This window comes from Tachyglossus aculeatus, chromosome 6 (assembly GCF_015852505.1).
Source record: "Tachyglossus aculeatus isolate mTacAcu1 chromosome 6, mTacAcu1.pri, whole genome shotgun sequence".
Classification (NCBI taxonomy): Eukaryota; Metazoa; Chordata; class Mammalia; order Monotremata; family Tachyglossidae; genus Tachyglossus; species Tachyglossus aculeatus.
This window is the reverse complement of record NC_052071.1, coordinates 29471776-29491603: the sequence shown is the minus strand read 5'-3', so window position 1 is coordinate 29491603 and position 19828 is coordinate 29471776. Positions and strand designations below refer to the sequence as shown.

General features: G+C 41.9%; 1 protein-coding gene across 2 annotated transcripts in view; it reads right to left on the bottom strand.

Moving 5' to 3' along the window:
• Positions 1–3241: 3241 nt before the first annotated feature.
• LONRF3 (LON peptidase N-terminal domain and ring finger 3) overlaps positions 3242–19828 on the bottom strand; it is a 39627-nt gene continuing 23040 nt past the window's right edge. Inside the window, exons 8-12 of one of the 2 annotated variants that reach the window (XM_038748394.1) lie at positions 19579–19700; positions 18627–18785; positions 15484–15646; positions 13787–13936; positions 3242–3676 (exon numbers count right to left, since the gene is read on the bottom strand). In XM_038748394.1, coding sequence (XP_038604322.1) covers positions 3503–3676; positions 13787–13936; positions 15484–15646; positions 18627–18785; positions 19579–19700 — 768 coding nt within the window. In that variant the 3' untranslated portion in view covers positions 3242–3502. Of the gene's footprint in view, positions 3677–7141; positions 11802–13786; positions 13937–15483; positions 15647–18626; positions 18786–19578; positions 19701–19828 lie in introns of those variants that run through there. The other variant, XM_038748395.1, reaches the window with a different exon arrangement.

The window sequence follows — 19828 nt, the reverse complement described above, 5'->3', positions numbered from 1 at the left end:
CTATGACCCACTTGCGCTTTCCTAGTTAATGATTTTATAGATTATGGAAGGTGTAGCTACTGGGTTGCCATAACAACATTTACTCTAGTGACCCTCCCCCTCTCCTAGCTCCACAAAATAATTATATTAACTATTCAGCGAGGAATTTAAGGAGTTTTGGGTATGTGTTATTTAAGTAGGGAACCCCTGAAAAACTCGTTTCTAATAAATTTGAGTCCTTGCCTGCATTGTAAAAACAGGTTTTGTATTTTATTACCTGTAAGGTCTATAACCTTTTTTTAAATGGTGTTTTTAAAGCACTTGTCAAGCACTATTCTACGTGCTGGGGTAATCAGGCCAGATATAGTCCCTGTCCCACATAGGGCTCCCAAATCCAATGGGGTCTCCAATCTTTCATAGATAGAAAAGGGAAGCCATTAAACATGGTACAAGCCCATTATTAATATAGGCCATACCAATATATTTTTTGTGTTCTTTTAGACAAGCTCCCTTTCCTGTCTGAAAATCCTCCAACATTAACACCCCCCCCCCCAAAAAAAAAAAAACCAACATAACATGAGTCTGAAAGGTAAAATTCATTCTGGCACAATGGCTGCCAGACCTGAGGCAGGCACTATCCTGTGATAGGGCACCGAGCTCAGGCTCAGGTGGCTGTCTCACTCTATGCCTTGGGACAACTCACGTATTTATTTTTCCTATTGTTCTGTTTCCTCCTCTGCAGAACGCCCCTCACTGGCTCAAGAATCTTGCAGAAAGTTAGTGCTCTCCTGGGTTCTTTGAGTCCCCAAAACAGTCTTTAGATTCAGAACCACTTTTAATAACTGAGAAAGATGTTATTAAGACAAGTGGAAAAACCAAGCCCCAACAATTCCTATTTGAAAAATAAAACTTAATAAATAACTCTGGCTCCCACAGACTTCTTGAATTTTAGCCGACAGGATGGTCTCTGCAGTCAGGAATGTTTCATATATGTTTTCGCATAAAGCAACCTCTTTGCCACGGTAGAAAACTCAGAAGGCATTTCTACCCTGGCAAAATGGTGGGGTAACCAGCTGCTTGCTATAGTCTGCTCCTTGGATCAAACAGAGACATCCCAGAGACCCTGAACCTACTGCTGGGTTACCTGTGTGAGGAAAGGCCAAAAGGCATCTCCTCCCTAGTCAGATTTCCTCCAGTTCCACAGTAGACCAGTGGAAATCACTTCCTGCGGTAATGATTCCTGCACCGGTTTCTGAGTTTGTGGATTCAGAAGGGGAAGTAAAGCCATCCTCCCCTATCCTTATCCCCATCCCTGTCTCCCAGTTCTCCCCAGATCTTGTCCCTGATGTTTTCCTTCCCTCCCCCTTCTAGCCTCCCCAATCCCACCCCCACCCCACCCATTGTGTTCCTCCCTACTGTGGCTTTTACATGTAAAGTTATATTTTAAAGAGCAGCTGCCCCTGCCAACCTTCTCCCCCATTCCCACTACCAGTGGCCCCGGCTCTGGATTGTAAATCCTGCTTCCAGGGCTGCAAAACTGGAGGGATTGGAATAGATTAGGGTGGGAGACAGCGAGGGCTGGTAGCAGAAGCTACCTCAGTGGAGTCCCTGCCCAGGCCTCTTCTCCCCCTCCACTGCTGCCTCACCCCCCTCAACTGCCCCATCCTACCTGTACTCATCCAGATCTAGCCCCGTCCCTCCTGACTTGGCCACCCTGGAAAGAGGGAGTTGTAAATTGTGGAAGGGGCTGGTTAGGGCCACACTATTAATGGCAGCAGTAGCATCAATCAGTCAATCAAATTTATTGAGCACTTACTCTGTGCAGAGCACTGTATTAAGCACTTGGGAGACTACACTATGACAATCTAATGGAGTTGGTAGAAACATTCCCTGTCCACAGCGAGTCTACAGTCTAGAGGAGGGAACAGACATTAATGTAAATCAATAAATTATGGAGGTAATAATAATTATGGTATTTGTTAAGCACTTACTATGTGCCAGGCACTGTTCTAAGAGCTGGGGTGGATACAAGCAAATTGGTTTGGACACAGTCCCTGTCCCACATGGGGCTCACAGTCTCAATCCCCATTTTACAGATGAGGTCACTGAAGCACAGAGAAGTGAAGTGATTTGCCCAAGGTCACACAGCAGGCAAGGAGCGGAGCCAGGATTAGAACCCATGACCTTCTGATTCCCAGGTCCATGCTCTATCCACTACGCCATACTGCTTCATAAGTGCTGTGGGGCTGACGGAGAGGTGAATAAAAAGAGCAAATCAGGGTGATGCAGAATGGAGTGGGAGAAGAGGAAATGAGGGTTTAGTCAGGGAAGTCCTCTTGGAGAAGGCTTGTTCGGGTGATCGCGAAGCATCGGGGTAGCGTCTATTTAAGAAATAAAACATTAAAATAATAAACAAGTCATGGGGAGGAGGCCTCAGGAAGAGAGGGGAGGGGCAGGAAAGCCATGAGGCCAGGAACTGAGGAGAGTGGCCGAGGTGAAGATGACCGGGGGCTTGGAGGAGGTAGTTTTGTTGGTTCTTGTAGGTACACTTACACCTTCTTCAACAAGAAAGAGGTCATGTATTTTGCCCAGAGGCACAGCAAAAGGTTTCATGCTGTCAGGTTGTTCTTTCTCCTCCCCAGAATGATTTATTTCATGAGAAGGCAGGCTAAGCTACTCCTCCAGTGAAAAATACAGTGCCACAATCTGGAGGGCTGTGCTACTGAGTTGGAGAACAAATGGAATTTTCCAGTAAAAAGTTGTGATGCTTTGGATTATCAATTGTCATTTTCCAGCCCCTTTTTCTTAGGTTAATGGAAGACGAGGGTGGATGTTCACGGTTGCAGAATTACACATAAAACAATACAATAATTAATTGAAGAAATATGCTTAGTTCTTGTAGATTATTAAAAATAAGCAATAAAAGATTTCAGAATTGGTAAAATTCAGGATTTAGTATGTTTCCAAGTGCATACTGGCACTCAAGCTTCACTTTGTCATTGAGGCCTCTGCCAGCATCCATACTGACAGGAGACTAAGAATCCTCTGGTTTCATGGTCGCAATTCCTGGGTCTAGTGTTTCCTGGTATAAGCATAGAAAAGATGACCTGGGAATTTAATCCTGCTGATTTAGAAGAGCTGCAGTACTGACAAAAATACTTTTGGTACAAAAAGATTAGAGCAGATAACCCACTTTCTTATCAGAAGTACAGTATTTCTTTTAAAAATATGTTAGTAGGTCAGTGATCCAAGGTTGTTTGTTCAGTCATTTCTCCAGTGATCCTTTATTTCATGAACAGTAATACTTCAATCCTGCTTCGTAAATTTAGCGATGCTACTAATTTACTCAGGCCCGGCCCAGTTGTGAGCTTGGAGGAAAACAAACAGGCCGAGGTTTACTTTAGACTGCAACACATTACTGCTGGGAATCCACCAGGTCAGGCCTACTTAAAAGAGACTCACCTTCTGTTGCCTGGATGGTGGAATTTGGGACAATTTTTATTTATTTTGTTTTGTTTTTTGCTTAAAACAATTTCCAGCTCCTTTTTTTCTCTCCTCTTCCCCTTCCACCTTCATAAGCTTTCAAGTTACCATGTTTCAAAATTCCAGGCATGTTGCCCATGGTTTTCTCCAATGCTTGCTGGTCACTTGATGAAGTATTGTCAGCTTGACAAGTTTCCATTCTGAAGAAAGATGACTGAGAGACATTTTTTTCCTAATTAGAGCCCCTCTGACATTTGAGCATCTCAAGCTCAATACCTCTAAAGCTGAACTCCATCTGTCCTCCCAAATCCTCTCTTCTTCCTAACTTTCCCATCACTGTTGATAAAATTACCATGCTTCTCCATTTCTCAAACCCACAGCTTCGGCATTGTCCTTGACTCTTCTCTTTCATTCAACCCCCATATTTAGTCTTTTACCAACACTTCCAGAATCTGCAGCTTCTCCATCCAAACTGCCACCTCGTCGGCCCAAGCATTTGTTATTTCCCAACTTGACTACTGTATCAGCCACCTCACAGCCTTCCTGCCTCCAGTTTCTCTCCTCACTAGTCCATATTTCACTCGACTGCCCAGATCATTTTTCTAAAACATCATTGTGCGCACCCCTACCCATTCCTCCGAAACCTCCAGGGGTGGCCTGTTCCCCTCCGCATCAAGCAGATGTTCCTGGCCATTAGCTTTAAGGCACCAAACCATTTCCCTCAGTTTATTATCTTCACTCCTCTCCCACTCTCAAGCCAACCTATAGACTGTGCCTCATTCTGCTGACCTCTTGCTCACACCTTCCCTTCTGCCTGAAACCCCCTCCCCATTTGCATCCATAACAACCCTGCTCTTCCCTACTCTTCAAGGCCCTTCCAGGAGGCCTGCTAATCTCTCATCTTCCCTAACTTTACCCCCTTCTCCCTTATTGCCACTTCCATGTCACCTAAGCACTGGAGTTCTCACCCCCTTCCCTCCCCATAGCAAGCATTTACATGCTTTTCCATAAAATCTCGTTTCTTCCCCCTTGTTTTATGCTGTTGTCAACTCTAACCCATAGCAACACCATTCTCTCCCAGAACGCCCCACCTCAACTGCAATCATTCTGAAAGCATATCTATAGAGTCTTCTTGGTAAAAATATGGAATTAGTTTTCCATTGCCTCCTTCCACGCAGTAAACTTGAGTCTCCACCCATGACTCTCTCCCATGCTGCTGCTGCCCAGCACATGTGAGATTTGATTTGTAGCATATTGCCTTCCACTCACTAGCCCCTGCTTGACTCTCCCTCCTGTAGTCGAGACTTATAGAGTACTAGAAACTCTTTGCAAGCCCAAGGGTTTTCTTCCCGCTACCTGTAATTTATCTTAGTGTCTATGTCCCCTGCAAGATTGTACACTCTATGAGGGAAGGGATCATGTCTACTAGCTTAGCTGTACTTTATAAGTGCTTACTACAGTGCTCTGCACAGAGTAACTGCTCAGTAAATGCTATTGAATGATAAGTTTCTGTCCATAGATGTGTAATTCTCCTATGTTTTAAAGAATGTGTCCATTCAGTTCTTTGGGATTAAAGAGGGCAGAGGATGTGAAAAACACAAAAAGTTACTGCTTGATTCCTGCAAGATTTCTGATTTCATGGCCTGTTTTACTGGTGTTTAATATAATTTATTTTATATATATATATATATATATATATATATATATATCTTGAACTTATATACATAAGTGCTGTAGCATTAAGGGTGGGACGAATATCAAATGCCCAAAAGTCAAATGAGAATCAACCTAATCTTCTCATATCTTTCTGTCCCACACACAAGCTGTGGAAGTTGAGGTGAACATCCTTGATGGGAGAAATGCTGGAAGATTTCTGTAGGCTCTGATACTTCATTTTGCAGATTGAAAACAAAAACCAAAAATGTATTCTTTACAACTGTGGTTTAAGGGACTGCACTTATTTGGCCTTAAAGGGCTTTTGAGCCATGGTAGTTTTTGGTCTCCCTGATTCAAATATGCTTAAACTTGTCTTTGGTGCTCTTGAATTTGATACGGAGATTGTGACCTCTTTATTTGATGGAGGGCTTTAATCAAGTTGGAAGGGTGGGGAGAGGTCCCTCAGGACAAGAATAATAATACCTTAGATTTATGGAACTCATTTCATTTTAAGAAATTTCAGTGCTTTCACATTTCAGCAGTTTGCAGAAACAGTGTAGCCTAGTAGAAAAAGCCCAAGACCCTAAATCAGGGAAGCAGCATGGCCTAGTGGATAAAGCACAGGACTGGGATCCAGAGGACCTGGGTTCTAATCCCAGCTCTTCCATTTGCCTGCTGTAGGACCTTGGGCAAGTCACTTAACTTTTCTGTGTTTGTTTCCTCAACTGCAAAATAGGGATTCAGTACCTATTCTCCCTTCTACTTGACTGTGAGCCCCATGTGGGACAGGAACTGTAGTCAATCTGATTAACATGAATCTACCACAATGCTTAGTTCTTTACACAAAGTAAGCACTTAAAAAATGCCATAACAAAGCAAAACAAAACACCTGGGTTTTAATCCCAGCTCTACCACTTGCCTGTTAGGAGAGTCACTTAACTTCCCTGTGCCCCAGTTTATCCATCTGCAAAATGGGGATTAAATATCTGTTCCCTCTCTGCCTTAGACTGTGAGTACCATGTGGGACAGGGACTGTGTCTTCTCTGACTGAATTAAATCTACACAGTATTAAGCTACACATAGTAAGCATTAAATACCACAATGGTTGTTACTATGATTATTAATAGTACTTCAATTGCTTGTGGTGTCACAGATATGGGAGGACCAGATATCCCCTTTTTGAAAAGGGAAACTGGGGTACAGAGGTCAAGTTGCCTGAGTGTCCACATAAGTTAGTGGCAGACCCAGGGCTCTTTCCATGAGACCAATGTTTCTCAATCTTTGGCCTGCAATGTGCCTCCAGGCACCATGCTACTACTACTACCATTACAACTACTGCTCCTACAAACTTTTCCCGAGTGGGAGGGGCGGCCCCTTCCACCTCAGGCAGCTTGCTAGTCTTGCTAGTAAAGCTCCCCAAATCTGAATATTGGGAATTAGAGGAAGAGAGTGTCTCTTCTGCCATCTTTGCATTTATTGTGCTGTTTTCTGGGTTCTAATCCTGGTTCTGTCACTTGTCTGCTGTGTGAACTTGGGCAAATCACTTCTCTGTACCTTAGTTACCTCAACTGTAAAAATGGGATTAAGACCGTGAGCCCCCAGTCTGGGACATGGACCTAATTAGCTTGTATCTACCCCAATGCTTAGTACAGTGCCTGGCACATAGTAAGCACTTAAATACCATAAAGAAATGTAGTACAGTGTTTTGTTGAATACCAGACAATAAAACCTCTGTTGGAAACATTTCAACCTGTCAAACATCTTTACATCATGTAAGCTGTGTGGGCCAACAATTTCATAACCAAAACAAAGTTAAAATTACACTACCTTGTCTTGCTACCGTGTTAGCTTTTAATAAAATAGCATTGAGAAGGATGCCTCTTGGATTGATATTCACAGTCTTCAGATACAGAGCAAAGAGGATAAGGTACACAAGTTTTAATTAACAAACACAACCATTCACAGAGACTTTATCAATAACACATTGTTAATACTACATCTACAACACATAGGTTGACTGGACTGAAACTTCTTGTTTTATTTTGAACATGTTTGGACAAAAAAACAAACCTTTAAAAATCAATCATATATAGAGGTAGTTGAACAGTAATGTGATACGAGCATTAACTAAATGTCCCTTCAAGTTCATTACAGTGCAAGAATAACAGGGCTGCTTCATAAACGATGGAATACACAAGCGTACACAAAGCGTATCACTTTAAATGGCTTAACTGACATTTTAATCATGGCACTATTGGAGCTCCACAGCTTGATGGAAATATTTTATCTAGAAGAGGTCTATGGCCCCACATTGACCTGTTTCTCAAAGTTTTTCCTGACAATAGCTAAATGCAAAGAATGAACATTTTCAAATTGGTTTTAGCTACTGGGTTGCTTCGTAAACCTTTTTTAATTAAATCTACTGTAAGGCTACATTGATGACAAGCCAAACGGTGCAACCAGAAACTGAAATACAGGCACTTCTCTCTAAATATTCATTTATGCTCAGTGAAAATGCCCATCTTTCATTAGTGAGCATTTCTCCCTATGTATACCCCCAGGAAATATTTCAACAATGTAATTAGCTGTGGAAGCACATTCTTCAGTTAAATATTATTCATCCACTGAATATGAGCTCTTTGTATTCCATTTTCTCTGCATTTGGTGAAGGGCACAGAATTGAGTCAGTAAAGTCTGCTATGTTTCAAGCACAAATCTTTTTTATCATAACTAGGTTCCTCAGGCCCATATACTGAGCTTAAAACATCCTTCAAAACGGTAATGCTTCTTGATTGTGTTTCTGAAGTCTGAAGTATTTATTAGTAAACTGTAATAAATTAATTCCAAAATAAACCTAAGCTCCAAAACACTGAAGCCCTCATTAAATTCAGCTCAATTCCTCACTCCACCTTAGCTTCAATCTTGATTAGTCCAGACCCATCAAAAAGTGCCGCTTTCAACTGAAATTAAAAGACCCTTCAGATTACAAATCAATAATTCGGTTATGTTGTAAACAAGCTGCTAGAGCCCTTCTGACTAGGATGGCTACATGAACCAGATCCATTCCCCTGCAGAAAGGTGGAATTTCGATATGTACCAAACACCCAATGAAAAAAACCATCCACCCTCCTCCAAAGAGGAAATTCTCACTCCTGGCAGCAAGAGGCTAAGCAAGTGTAGTCTCAGGAAAGGCAAATTATCTTTAGGAAATACAAATTCTCGGCATACTAAATTCAGTGCTCAATATCTTCCCCTTTCTTTTCCGTCAGAGAGGCAAAATGGTCATTCGCTAGGTGAAGACTTTTCAATCAATCAATCAAAGGTGTTTATTAAGCGCTTACTTTGCCCCGAACACTATACTAAACACTTGGGAAAGAATTCAACAGTTATTAGACACATTCCCTGCCCACGACCAGCTTACAGTCTTTACAGCATCAAATAAATATTGTTGGATATTTGTAAACAGCAAAGTAGGGTACAAGTCAAAAGGCGTGAAAGTTGATTTTTACCTGCAATCACACTTAGGCACTAATTTACTAAATTTAACACCATCATTGAGATCAGTGTCCTTCGATTCGATCAAACTAGTTTTCACTGAGAACTTCATTCGAAAGTGATAGATAGGACCAGTGTCCAAGGAGGAAAACCACCTGCTCAGATACGCCTGCTCAAAGAAAATAAACTTTTGTGGAGGCCTTACCTTTCACCTCATTTTACATTAGTCCCATGAAAAGATTTCAGTTTTGGTAATTAGGACAGTTGATCTAGTTCTTAATGAAATCAGAGTCAATTTGGGCACTAATCAATTTGGAGTACTTCAAAATTTGGCACTTAGTTGAAAGCCTGCTTTTTTTGTCAGAGTAAGTGGAGATACAAGCTATTTCCTGAAGTCTTTATAACTACGTTATAAAAAACCAGCTCCCTAAATAAGGCCATCAAAAGCCAAGTTCAGGACTTTAATTTTGAATGTCTTCCAGAAGAGCCAGTTGCTTGGCAGTTGCTTGGCTAGCACACCGATCTTTTCTATAAACCAGCCCAGGCTCACAAATACCATCACACTGGGCCAACAGAATGCTTGAGCCAATATCCTGGGTCCTGAGATTGGCAAAATGAGAAAATTATTCATTCATTCAATCGTATTTATTGAGTGCTTACTGTGTGCAGAGCATGGGACCTGTGCATCAGCAATTTAGGTACCATTCTAGTCATTCTTTGCAAAGAGAAGACATAATCAACTTCTGCAATCTTTTAACTGGAACTGAATGATCTTCTGGGGAAGAATGAGCCATATATTCTCACTCGTATGTTGAAGAGAATGACAGTTTGGGCCAGTGGGGTGATATGCATTCCATTTAAAGGGTACAAAGTACAATTCATTTTTGGTCTACTCCAAATGTTTCTCTTTTGCTATCTTGACACCACTCCCCTTTCAGGAATTTTGTTAGTATTAAGTAGTTGGAAAACCATCAGTGGAAACTTGGCACAGGGGTCAGACTTCCTATTGCTGTGGTTGGTTTGATGTGGAACAAACCTAATGACAGACTGGAAAAAAATTCAGTGATTCCCCTGTCTCTTAATGACATTAATAAATATCTGATATGCTAGCCTGCTAATGATATGATATATTACTAGGGATTTTGGTCAGCATTGAAGGGATAAAAGTAAAATAACCTGTGCTCATTCTAACAGGACATTTTTACTATGGAAATTGTTGCCTAAGTGTCTCTTGATTGGCCTGACAGTCCACCCAGTTATTTGAGCTGTTCAGGTGTGCTTCTCCCATCCTCTCGCTCCTCTCCCCCTACACCCGCCTACTTGCCTGGATTCTGGAGATGCTTTGAGTTTACCCAGGGTGTCAGTGGGCCAATGGGAAAAGCCTGAAATGCTCTGTCATTCGTAGGACAGGCTGGTGCCCTGGTTCCCAGGCAGCCTCTGAGGCAGAACTAGTAGCACGTGGCTCCAAAAATGTTCTATTTTCTATCTGCTGCAATCTTTGCTTTTGTTAGTTCGGTGTTTAACATTATTAGATTTGTCCCATGCAGATTCTGTACAAAAGGAGACATTCCTACCCAAAAATAATTTTCAAAAAACGGTTCTTTAGGGTCTTTCCCAGGGAAAAAAAATGAAAATCTGAGTTAATAGACATTAAAAGAAAAGAAAATTCTCTTTCAAATGTGTTCCACCCCATTAAAGCTCCCTCCTATTTCCATATTAAGTATTCATGCATGAAGTTCTCTTTTGGGGGTTAGCTATTACCTCTACAGACAAGTGTTTGTAGCTAGTAAAAAGTGGGGAAATAGTAGTTAGAGAGGCCCTGAATGGGGGTGATCCCTCCTGGCTGTCCTTCCCAAATCTCCACTGCTGTTTTCACTTAAAAGTATAAGGTATCTGGGTTGATATGATGAGTTGCCATGTACTGAAAAACTCCCATTTACTAGACATATCTTTTCCTGAAGCTATGTAAAAGGTAAACTTGTATTACTATAGTCCTTGCCACTTCTTGACCTACACCAATACATGTGCATAATCGTTTCTACTGACACGTTTTAACCAGGCAGGCACGTGTTATCAGGAGAACGTCCCCTATTTCTTTCCAAAGCATGGAGTGAAAACATATGTTATGGGAGAATGGGGCGTAGCCTCTTCAGCTGCAACTCCTTCCTGTTCTCGCTAATTATACTTTAAACGCTGTCTTTTGCTTCACTCTGTTGTGTACTTTCTTCATCTGGGCCAAATCAAGCTGTTTTCTTTATGAAAGAAAAGGAACAAAAATGAAATGTGTAGATTGCTTCCTGCAGTGTCTGTTAGAAGGGACGGAATCACTAGATTCAATGTGGGCAAAAGAAGAAAAAAACATTCCAAGAACTGGGCCAGGAAGGGAATAGAATATGATCCAAACCAGGAGGCTGTGTTTTCCTAGTATGATTTTTCCCTAGTCTTTTTGACAGGGTAAACATAAATAAATAGAGCAGCTCACTTTTTTGATAATGTGCACATAAACAGTAATATACATTTAGAAACCAAAAAAAGACACTGTAGTGCAAAAATAAATTATTAAAACAGAAGTAGTGAACATTATTTTACAGAAAGCTATATAAAACCTGAACCATTTGGAATAAGAGCGCAGGTCACTGAAATAATGTTTCAACATTATTAGTATTTCTGCTTCACATTAAACCACACAGCCATTCATCTACTCCAAAAACTACCTAGAAAATAAAAACCCCTTTAAACTTTCCAAAGAGTTTATGGCAAACAAGATCACTTTATGTCTTGTTCTAGGATACTGGTAGCAGCGCAGCAACTGAACGATAATCTGAAGACAGTTCTAAAAGTATCCCAGGGAAACTCTACCTTGTCAACAGCCTTTTGGCATTCAACTAGGTTTCTCTTTGCAATGGGCACCATAGGGGGTCCCAATTTTGACACTCCACTCTGTTAAGACATTATTGCAATTCGAAATATTCACAAGCCAAACTCCCAAAGTCCGGGCGGGCAGGAGCGCCTCCGCAGCTCTTCCGACATCACCGACTTCGGCTTCGGGACATGAACGTCAGGACCCTCCGGATGCCATTCAGGCGATCTTTAAGGGACTTCATGGCGAGGAAGGGGAGCTGAGCTCGGCTTTCCAGTGGGAGAACTGCCAAAACCCACCAGCACCAGGCTGGGCCATTGGGGTTAGCCTGCAGCAAAGAAGCAACAGGGTGGGCTCAACGATGTGATGTTTTTACAGATTACCAAAGAATCTGAATGTAGTTATCCCAGGACAAGTCGCACCTGGTTATTCATCTTTTAATGAACAGCCAGTCTAACTTTCTCTACTCATCCTCCTTCCACAACAGTTCCTTCTGACTGCTGTTCCTCGTTCTTGGGTTTTGCACCTCTCTGATTTCCCTTTCGTTTCTAACAATGATAACTGTGATACCTATTTAGCGCCTTACTGTGTGTCATTCATTCACTCAATTGTATTTACTGAAGGCTTACCGTGTGCAGAGCTCTGCACTAAGCACTTGAGAGAGTACAATACTATTGGAGTAGATACAACACAAACAGATCAGACAGTCTCTATTCCACAATGGGCTCAGTAGGAAAGGGGGGAAAGAAAGTAGGTATTTTCCCATTTTTCAGCTGGGAAAACTGAGGCATATAAAGTCAAGTGGCTTGCCCAAAATCACACAGCAAGCACTTTCTCTCTCTTTCTAGTACCCTCAATTCTTCCAGAGTGCATGTTTTTGCTATGTGCTTTGGGCAGAATGCAATGGCAGAATTAGGTAACATCCTTCTGATAAAGTAGCCCATCTGAAAACTGTCTGATATGGTACCTGGTGAAATGGATGTGTGCGTTTTGAGTATTGGACATGGGGCTCTATGAAGTAAGTTTTCTGTTACACGGGGCTCTCTGCAAGAACACAATCTCTATATTGTAGGAGAACTGGCGGTACTAAATGCAGAATTCTACTGACTGCCCACATCATTAGCTCAGGACAGAGTGAAGCAATATTCACCTTCTCCTAAATACCATGACTATATGCCAGACAGCTCTTGCATTCCTTTAAGTAATCACCTAATATACCATATTAATAACGCTTCCCGATTATTATCCAGGGAATTAAATGATTCCACAATGATTTTGGAATTAAATGACTGTCACAGTTTACCACCTTCTGAAACCTATAATAATAATAATTATTATTATAGAGGTATTTAAGCGCTTACTATGTGCCAGGCACTGTTCTAAGTGCTGGGGTAGGTACAAACAAATCAGGTTGGATACACACCCTGTCCCACATGGGGCTCACAGTCTTAACTTCCATTGTACAGATGAGGGAAGCGAGGCCCACAGAAGTGAAGTGACTTGCCCAAGGTTACATAGCACACAAGTGGTAGAGCTGGGATTAGAACTCAGGTCCTTCTGACTCCCAAGTCCACGCTTTATCCATTAGGACACCCTGCTTCTCTAATGCCTCGGTTTATTTTTGGTTGATACAACTTTGGCTTTTCCCTCAAATCACATTGCCCTCTTGTTGCTGCCTAAAAGTTGTCTTTCCTGATTGTTCTTTGCATCGCTCTCTCTCCCTCTGTTTATGCTGAATAACTATGCTATTGGCTTCCTTTCCCAGTGTTTTTAATAAAATCTATTTTTGTAATTCTTATAAAAGTCTTCCTTCATGGCAATAAAACATTTTTACTGACAGTTCCACAGTGGCAGGAGTATTTAGTGGGGCCAGATGAATGGTATTTGCTACCTTGTCCTGCCAAAATAACATGGTGATGGCTTCTAATAAGAAATGAAATGAAACCAGAAATTTTAGCCTTCCGTGACAGCAATCCATTCTGAATCATTGGTATGTGTGTTTTATCACCCCCCATCCCCCCGCCCCCGCCCCCCTGGTAGTTACTGTTATCATTTAGGATCACGGTCTTCTGCCCAACTGGGTGTTAATATCTCTTGGGAAATAGAGAGGAACATTAAGCAGGAATATTAACTTGTTCAGAGGCACTGCATTACTGAGTCACAACTGCAAAATTCAGAGTTGTAGGAGCTTATGTCATTGTAGGCATAAACAGCATTTTCTCCTAACAGCAATTGGGTTCTTCGGTGCTATAAAAGTTCTGAACATAGACAAGAACAGTCCCGAGACCCATTTTTGAAAAGGAACCATAATACCTGTGGGTCAGGATCCTTCGCTGGCATTGGACCAAAGTGACTCAGAATCCGACTCTTGAGTGCTTGTTTGAGTGAATTAAACCACATAAATGCTTGATCATAAACAGAGTCGTGCAGGCCCAGTAACTCAGCATAGTCTTCTCCTTGAACCTGGAATTATCAAAAGTGGGCGTGAGAAATCATTGTACAAGTACAGGGCAAGCATTGTTTTGGAAATGAGAAACTGGCTCAAATGTTAAGCCATTGTGCTCTCTAATGAGAAGGCTGCCATTTACGTAAATGCAAAATTTCTCCCCTTCCTTCCCCTCCATCCCTAAAATACATTTCTGCCTTTGACTAAATTCCATCTCTTTAATATGACTTCCAAGGAGTTTTATCCCTTTTCATACAGTGATTAACAAATTCATGGCAGCCCCTGCAAATAGGGGGTAGATAGAATAAAATACAAAGACATAATTGCAGCTTTAAGCCCTGTAGATCCACTGGGAAGACTGTCTTTTAGGACTTCTGGCCAAATGTTACATAACAGTAATGTGTAGTACAGAGGAAAACCAGCTGTACTCACTAAAACATTCTAAAACATTCAGGGCAAATAACACCTCTGGGAGACAGCATCCCTGGGCCTGCTATATAATAATAAAGTACATCTTTTTAGTAAAAAGTTAACTTTAGTGAGATAATGAGTGCTTAAAGAGGTCACTCCAAGAATTCATTAAAGAAGAAAAAAAACTATCAGTTTCCTCTCCACATCTTGTTTCTGTCTTCTGAAGCTGTTGTTTCACCAGGAGTGAAAATTGGCTCCTGAGAAATTTCCTTCTCCAGCTTGATTAGGGAACATAGGAGCTAGAGGGCTCCGTGTTAGGTTGTCGTAGCAGCAGTGTTGGGGCAACTTTCAAAGCAGTCAGAATTTTAGAGGGAGCAAAATACATTACAGTCATGTCACCGAACAGACTCATCTGATTGGCACGGTTAGGTGTGGTCCTGAATAATTATAATAATAACAATTATGATATTTGTTAAATGCTATGTGCCAAGCACTGTTCTAAGCACTGGGGTAAATACAGGGTAATCAGGTTGTCCCACGTGGGGCTCACACTTTTAATCCCCATTTTACAGATGAGGTAACTGAGGCACAGAGAAGTTAAGTGGATTGCCCAAGGTCACACAGCAAACAAGTGGCCAAGCTGGGATTAGAACCCATATCCTCTGACTCCCAAGCCCATGCTCTTTCCACTACGCCATGCTGCTTCTCTTCCTGAAGGTACTGGGATGGACTAAACGACCTCTCAATGTTTCTTCCAGCCCTAAAAGTCTGTCCCCATTATGCATCTTTATAGGTTTACCTGCTCCTTATCTTTACAGGTGGATTCAGAAAGGAACAGTGGCCAGGTCACTCATAAGACGCACCTACCTCCCCTCGTTTTCCGTTTCAGAGACTCAGGACGCTTTAAGGCTCGTGCCTTCCTGAATGACCCTACCACACCTCCTACCTACCCCCGCTTCTTGACAGCTGTTCAATTTATCTAGAACTCTAACTGGCCGCTTCTGCCCTACAAGGTGTTTTGCCTGGTCTGATTGTTACTGTACATTTGGACAGGTCACCGTGCACTGGTGAGCATCTTTGACAGAACAAGCTCCATGCTGGGAAAATCATGGAATAATCTTGTTTCAGATTCTTAGGAGAAGGCAGAACTTACCTTTTGATCCTCAATGTACTCGATATCGGCCGTGTTATAGCCATCCCGCTGACTATGCTGAATCACTTTGAATCTCCTCTTGCCAATACTATCCACGACAGAGCGGCCATCCGCAAAAAATTCGACATTTCTTATCTCTAGGATGCAGCCATAATCCGCAAACCTGTTTATCGGAATGGGAGTCAGTCTGCTTTGTTTTCTGGGTTTATTTCCCCCTTTTCCCACTCAGCCCCCAACACCATGCTATGGTCCCAGTCCCCAGAACTCTATTAGCTCCACAAAACGTGACCCATCCTTTCAGTCATGACGCATGCTTTTCCCCATTCTCCTGTCCACCCCATCTTTTCTACTGCTTCCCATTTCCTTATAGGCTCTACGAATACATATGCATCACACCATAACAAATACACTTAGTGTTCTCCCCCACCCAGCACATTATTAGGGATCAGTAGGAAGAGGTTCACTATGTGCTTTTCATTTAGCCTGTTGTTTGACTTCATTCATTCATTCATTCAATCGCATTTATTGAGCGCTTACTGTGTGCAGAGCACTGGACTAAGCACTTGGGAAGTACAAGTTGGCAACATATAGAGATGGTCCCTACCCAACAGTGGGCTCACAGTCTAGAAGGGGGAGACAGAGAACAAAACAAAACATATTAACAGAATAAAATAGATAGAATAAATATGTACAAGTAAAATAAATCAATAGAGTAATAAATACGTACAAAACATATATACATATATACAGGTGCTGTGGGGAAGGGAAGGAAGTAAGGCGGGGGGGATGGAGAGGGTGAGGAGGGGGAGAGGAAGGAGGGGGCTCAGTCTGGGAAGGACTCCTGGAGGAGGTGAGCTCTCAGTAGGGCCTTGCTTAGGCTTTGCCAAAGGTCTATTGTTATAAATGAGGTTGTGCTTGGCTGGGTGGCTGGCTACCAAAGGCCCTCTTTGGTTGTGGAAATAACATGGTGTGAAACATGTAGGCAGCACCTTTAAGATGTTGCTTCCACACAACTTAAGCTTCCTCAGTAGAAGCGCTCATGAAGCCAGAAGCACCTCTGCATTATTATAATTATTACAGTAATAACTGTGGTCTTTGTAAAGCACTTACTATGTTCTGTTCTAAGCACTGAGGTAGATACAAGTTAATCAGGTTGGACATAGTCCCTATCACCCATGGGGCTCACAGTCCCCATTTTACAGATGATTTAAGTGAGGCACAGAGAAGTTAAGTGACTTGCCCAAGGTCAATCAATCAAATTTATTGAGCGCTTACTGTGTGCAGAGCACTGTACTAAGCACTTGGGAAGTACAAGTTGGCAACACATAGAGACAGTCCCTACCCAACAGTGGGCTCACAGTCTAAAAGAAGTAGCAGAGCAGGGATTAGAACCCATGTCCTCTGACTCCCAAGGTCGTGCTCTTGCCTCTAGGCTATGCTGCTAGGGTAGAGGAGGGGTTGATAGACTTTGCTCTTTTTACCATATTTACTTACACAGTTGTTTCCCTTGCATAATTTTTACCCCACCAATTTTTGAGGAGGATATAAAAATTGATTTTCTAAATCAGCGATTGCGGTGAAGGCCTTGCGTAGGAGGAAAGGCAGGGTCAGAACACCCAGGAATCAGGCTCCAGCTGCCAAATTTTCTCTTTTGAAAAGGTGCACGTTCATAGCAGCAGGATGAGAAGGGCATGGGGATCACTGTAATTCATCACTGAATGTTGGATTTGGGAGAATGAAATAAAAGTTCCTTCTTTGCTTTCTCCTCCTTCTCCCTTCCTCTTCTCCTTTTTTTCCTTTCTTTTTCTCCTATTCTCCTTCACAGACTTAAAAGATCTCTGTTACCATCCCCTGTTTTGGGGTTGCAAAAACTATCTAAAATGAGGGGTCATTATGCAAGAAAATGCAGTACTTCTGAATGACAGCAAAGTCAATCATCCTAATGTTCTCTATTGACTAAGGAGACCTCAGAGGTGCACAGAGCTGCAAGATGGACATTTTGCTGACTACCTTTATTCCGCCACCACTCAGCCATTCATTCATTCATTCAATCGTATTTATTGAGCGCTTACTGTGTGTAGAGCACTGTACTAAGCGCTTGGGAAGTACAAGTCAGCAATGTATAGAGACGGTCCCTACCCAATAACGGGCTCACAGTCTAGAAGGAGGAGACAGAAAACAACACAAAACATGTAGACAGGTGTCAAAATTGTCAGAACAAATAGAATTATAGCTATGTGCACATCATTAACAAAATAAATAGAATAGTAAATATGTACAAGTAAAATAGAGTAATAAATCTGTACAAAAATATACAAGTGCTGTGGTGAGGGGAAGGAGATAGGGCCGGGGGGGAGGGGGAGGAGGAGAGGAAAAGGGGGGCTCATTCTGGGAAGGCCTCCTGAAGGAGGTGTGCTCTCAGTAGGGCTTTGAAGGGAGGAAGATAACTTCGGTCGAGTGCCAAGGATCTTTACTAGAAAAGGGTCTCCTTTCTGTGAATTAACCATCGGGTTGACATGCTGGTTTTTATGTCATCTCCAGTCTTTTATTCTTATAGTACTTTTCCAGGTTCAAGGACCCTCTCTACTCTGCCAGTAGAGGATCCTCAGACCTGAGCATATGTACAGAAATTTCAGTAAATGAACTGAAGAGGGCTTGAGGCACAGAGTGTACTGGAGAAATACAAAATAAACAGCTCTCCTCTTTAACATCTAACCAAGATGACTTAATAGGGGTGTGATGAGAGCCACTGCCAACTTCCCTTTCAAGAGGGCCCAGAGATTTTTGAACATGGTCTCAAGGCCTTGGTAAACCAAGCTTTGCAAGAATTACCCCAAAATTCAAAAACTGGATACACAACTATTCTCATTCTGAGATGGACTAAATAGCAGGCACAAGATATCCTTGAGCACAGAAAACAAAAACCCTCTTCTGGCATAAGAACGATTAACTAACACACCAAAATGAAATCTCCAAGCAAGAGCTTCTAGGACTTTCATGATCTGAAAACCAAACTAACCTTAAATCTCAAGAATCCCAGGAGTTTTCTTTGGCTTTTATCTGCCCCTACCATTTATATCCAGTCACCTCCTACCCTACTTAACTGTCTGCTCCCTGATCTGTTGGACCATACTGCTACTCACCCCTTGATGGGATCGCCAATGCACATTCCAAACTGTTTTGTCCCAGTCTCCATGCATCGGCGAATCATCAGACGGTAGCAGGGCTCAAAGATGTGCAAAGGACATGGGACAGTAGGGTAGGCCATAGTGCAGACAAATATAGGAACGTTTTTGTTTAAACTGTAAGGAAGAGCAAACGGTACTTTATATCCAGAAAAGAGCAATAACCATAAAAATGACCAGTAATGAATGTCTGTAAGTACACTCAGTCGAGTTGTTACATGTTTTTCACTACACATTTTAGCTAGAACATTGTCTGGGAACACAAGGAACACTCTTATGACCACATGAGCCGGTCTGAATGGAACAAGATAGTGTCAGAAGTTGTACTCATGCACAGATGGGTGAATGTTAAGCAACCCAGTCCCAAAACACATATGCAAGCATCCTTATGATCTCTATCCAAATTTTAATATCTGTTTTCCCCTGTAGACTCTGAGCTCCTGGTGGGCAGGGATCATATCTACCAAATCTGTTGTCTTGTACTTTCCCAATCACTTAGTACAGGGCTTTCACCCAGCAACAAATACCAACGACTGATTATTACAGTGCAAACGTTCCTTTATGTGGGGCTTTGCAGGACTGCAGTCCTTATATTATTGGAGAACCAGGTGTACTAGGCTCAAATAAAAGGAGAAACAAATTAGTTCCATCAATCAATCAATGAGTGTTTTTTATTAAACACTTACTGTGTGTACAACACTAAACTAAGCACTTGGCAAAGTACAATACAATTGAGTTGATAGACAGGATCCCTACCCACCAGGAGCTTACAATCTACATGAGTACGTAAGAGCTATGGGGCTAGGGTGACTATCAAAATGCTTAAGGGGATATAAAGTTAAGTACATAGTGGTGACACAGAAGGGATGGCAGGGAGGAAACTGAGTCAAGGGAAACCTAAATTCCATACTTAGAAAGTTCTTCAATTTCTTCTTCATAGACTTTCTTTCTCTCAGTGAGTTCTTCTGGAAGGTATTTGGCTATCAACTCTTCCATTATCACAGTTTTACAATACTTCCTCATAGCCAAGCACTGTATCAAAGAAAAAAAAAAACCCTTAGTCATTATTAGACCAGAGTTCAGTTGCTATAACCCAGCACATTTGAGATAAATAATGCACTCAAATTACCCTTTTTGCTAGTTTTATTCTGGCAGATAAG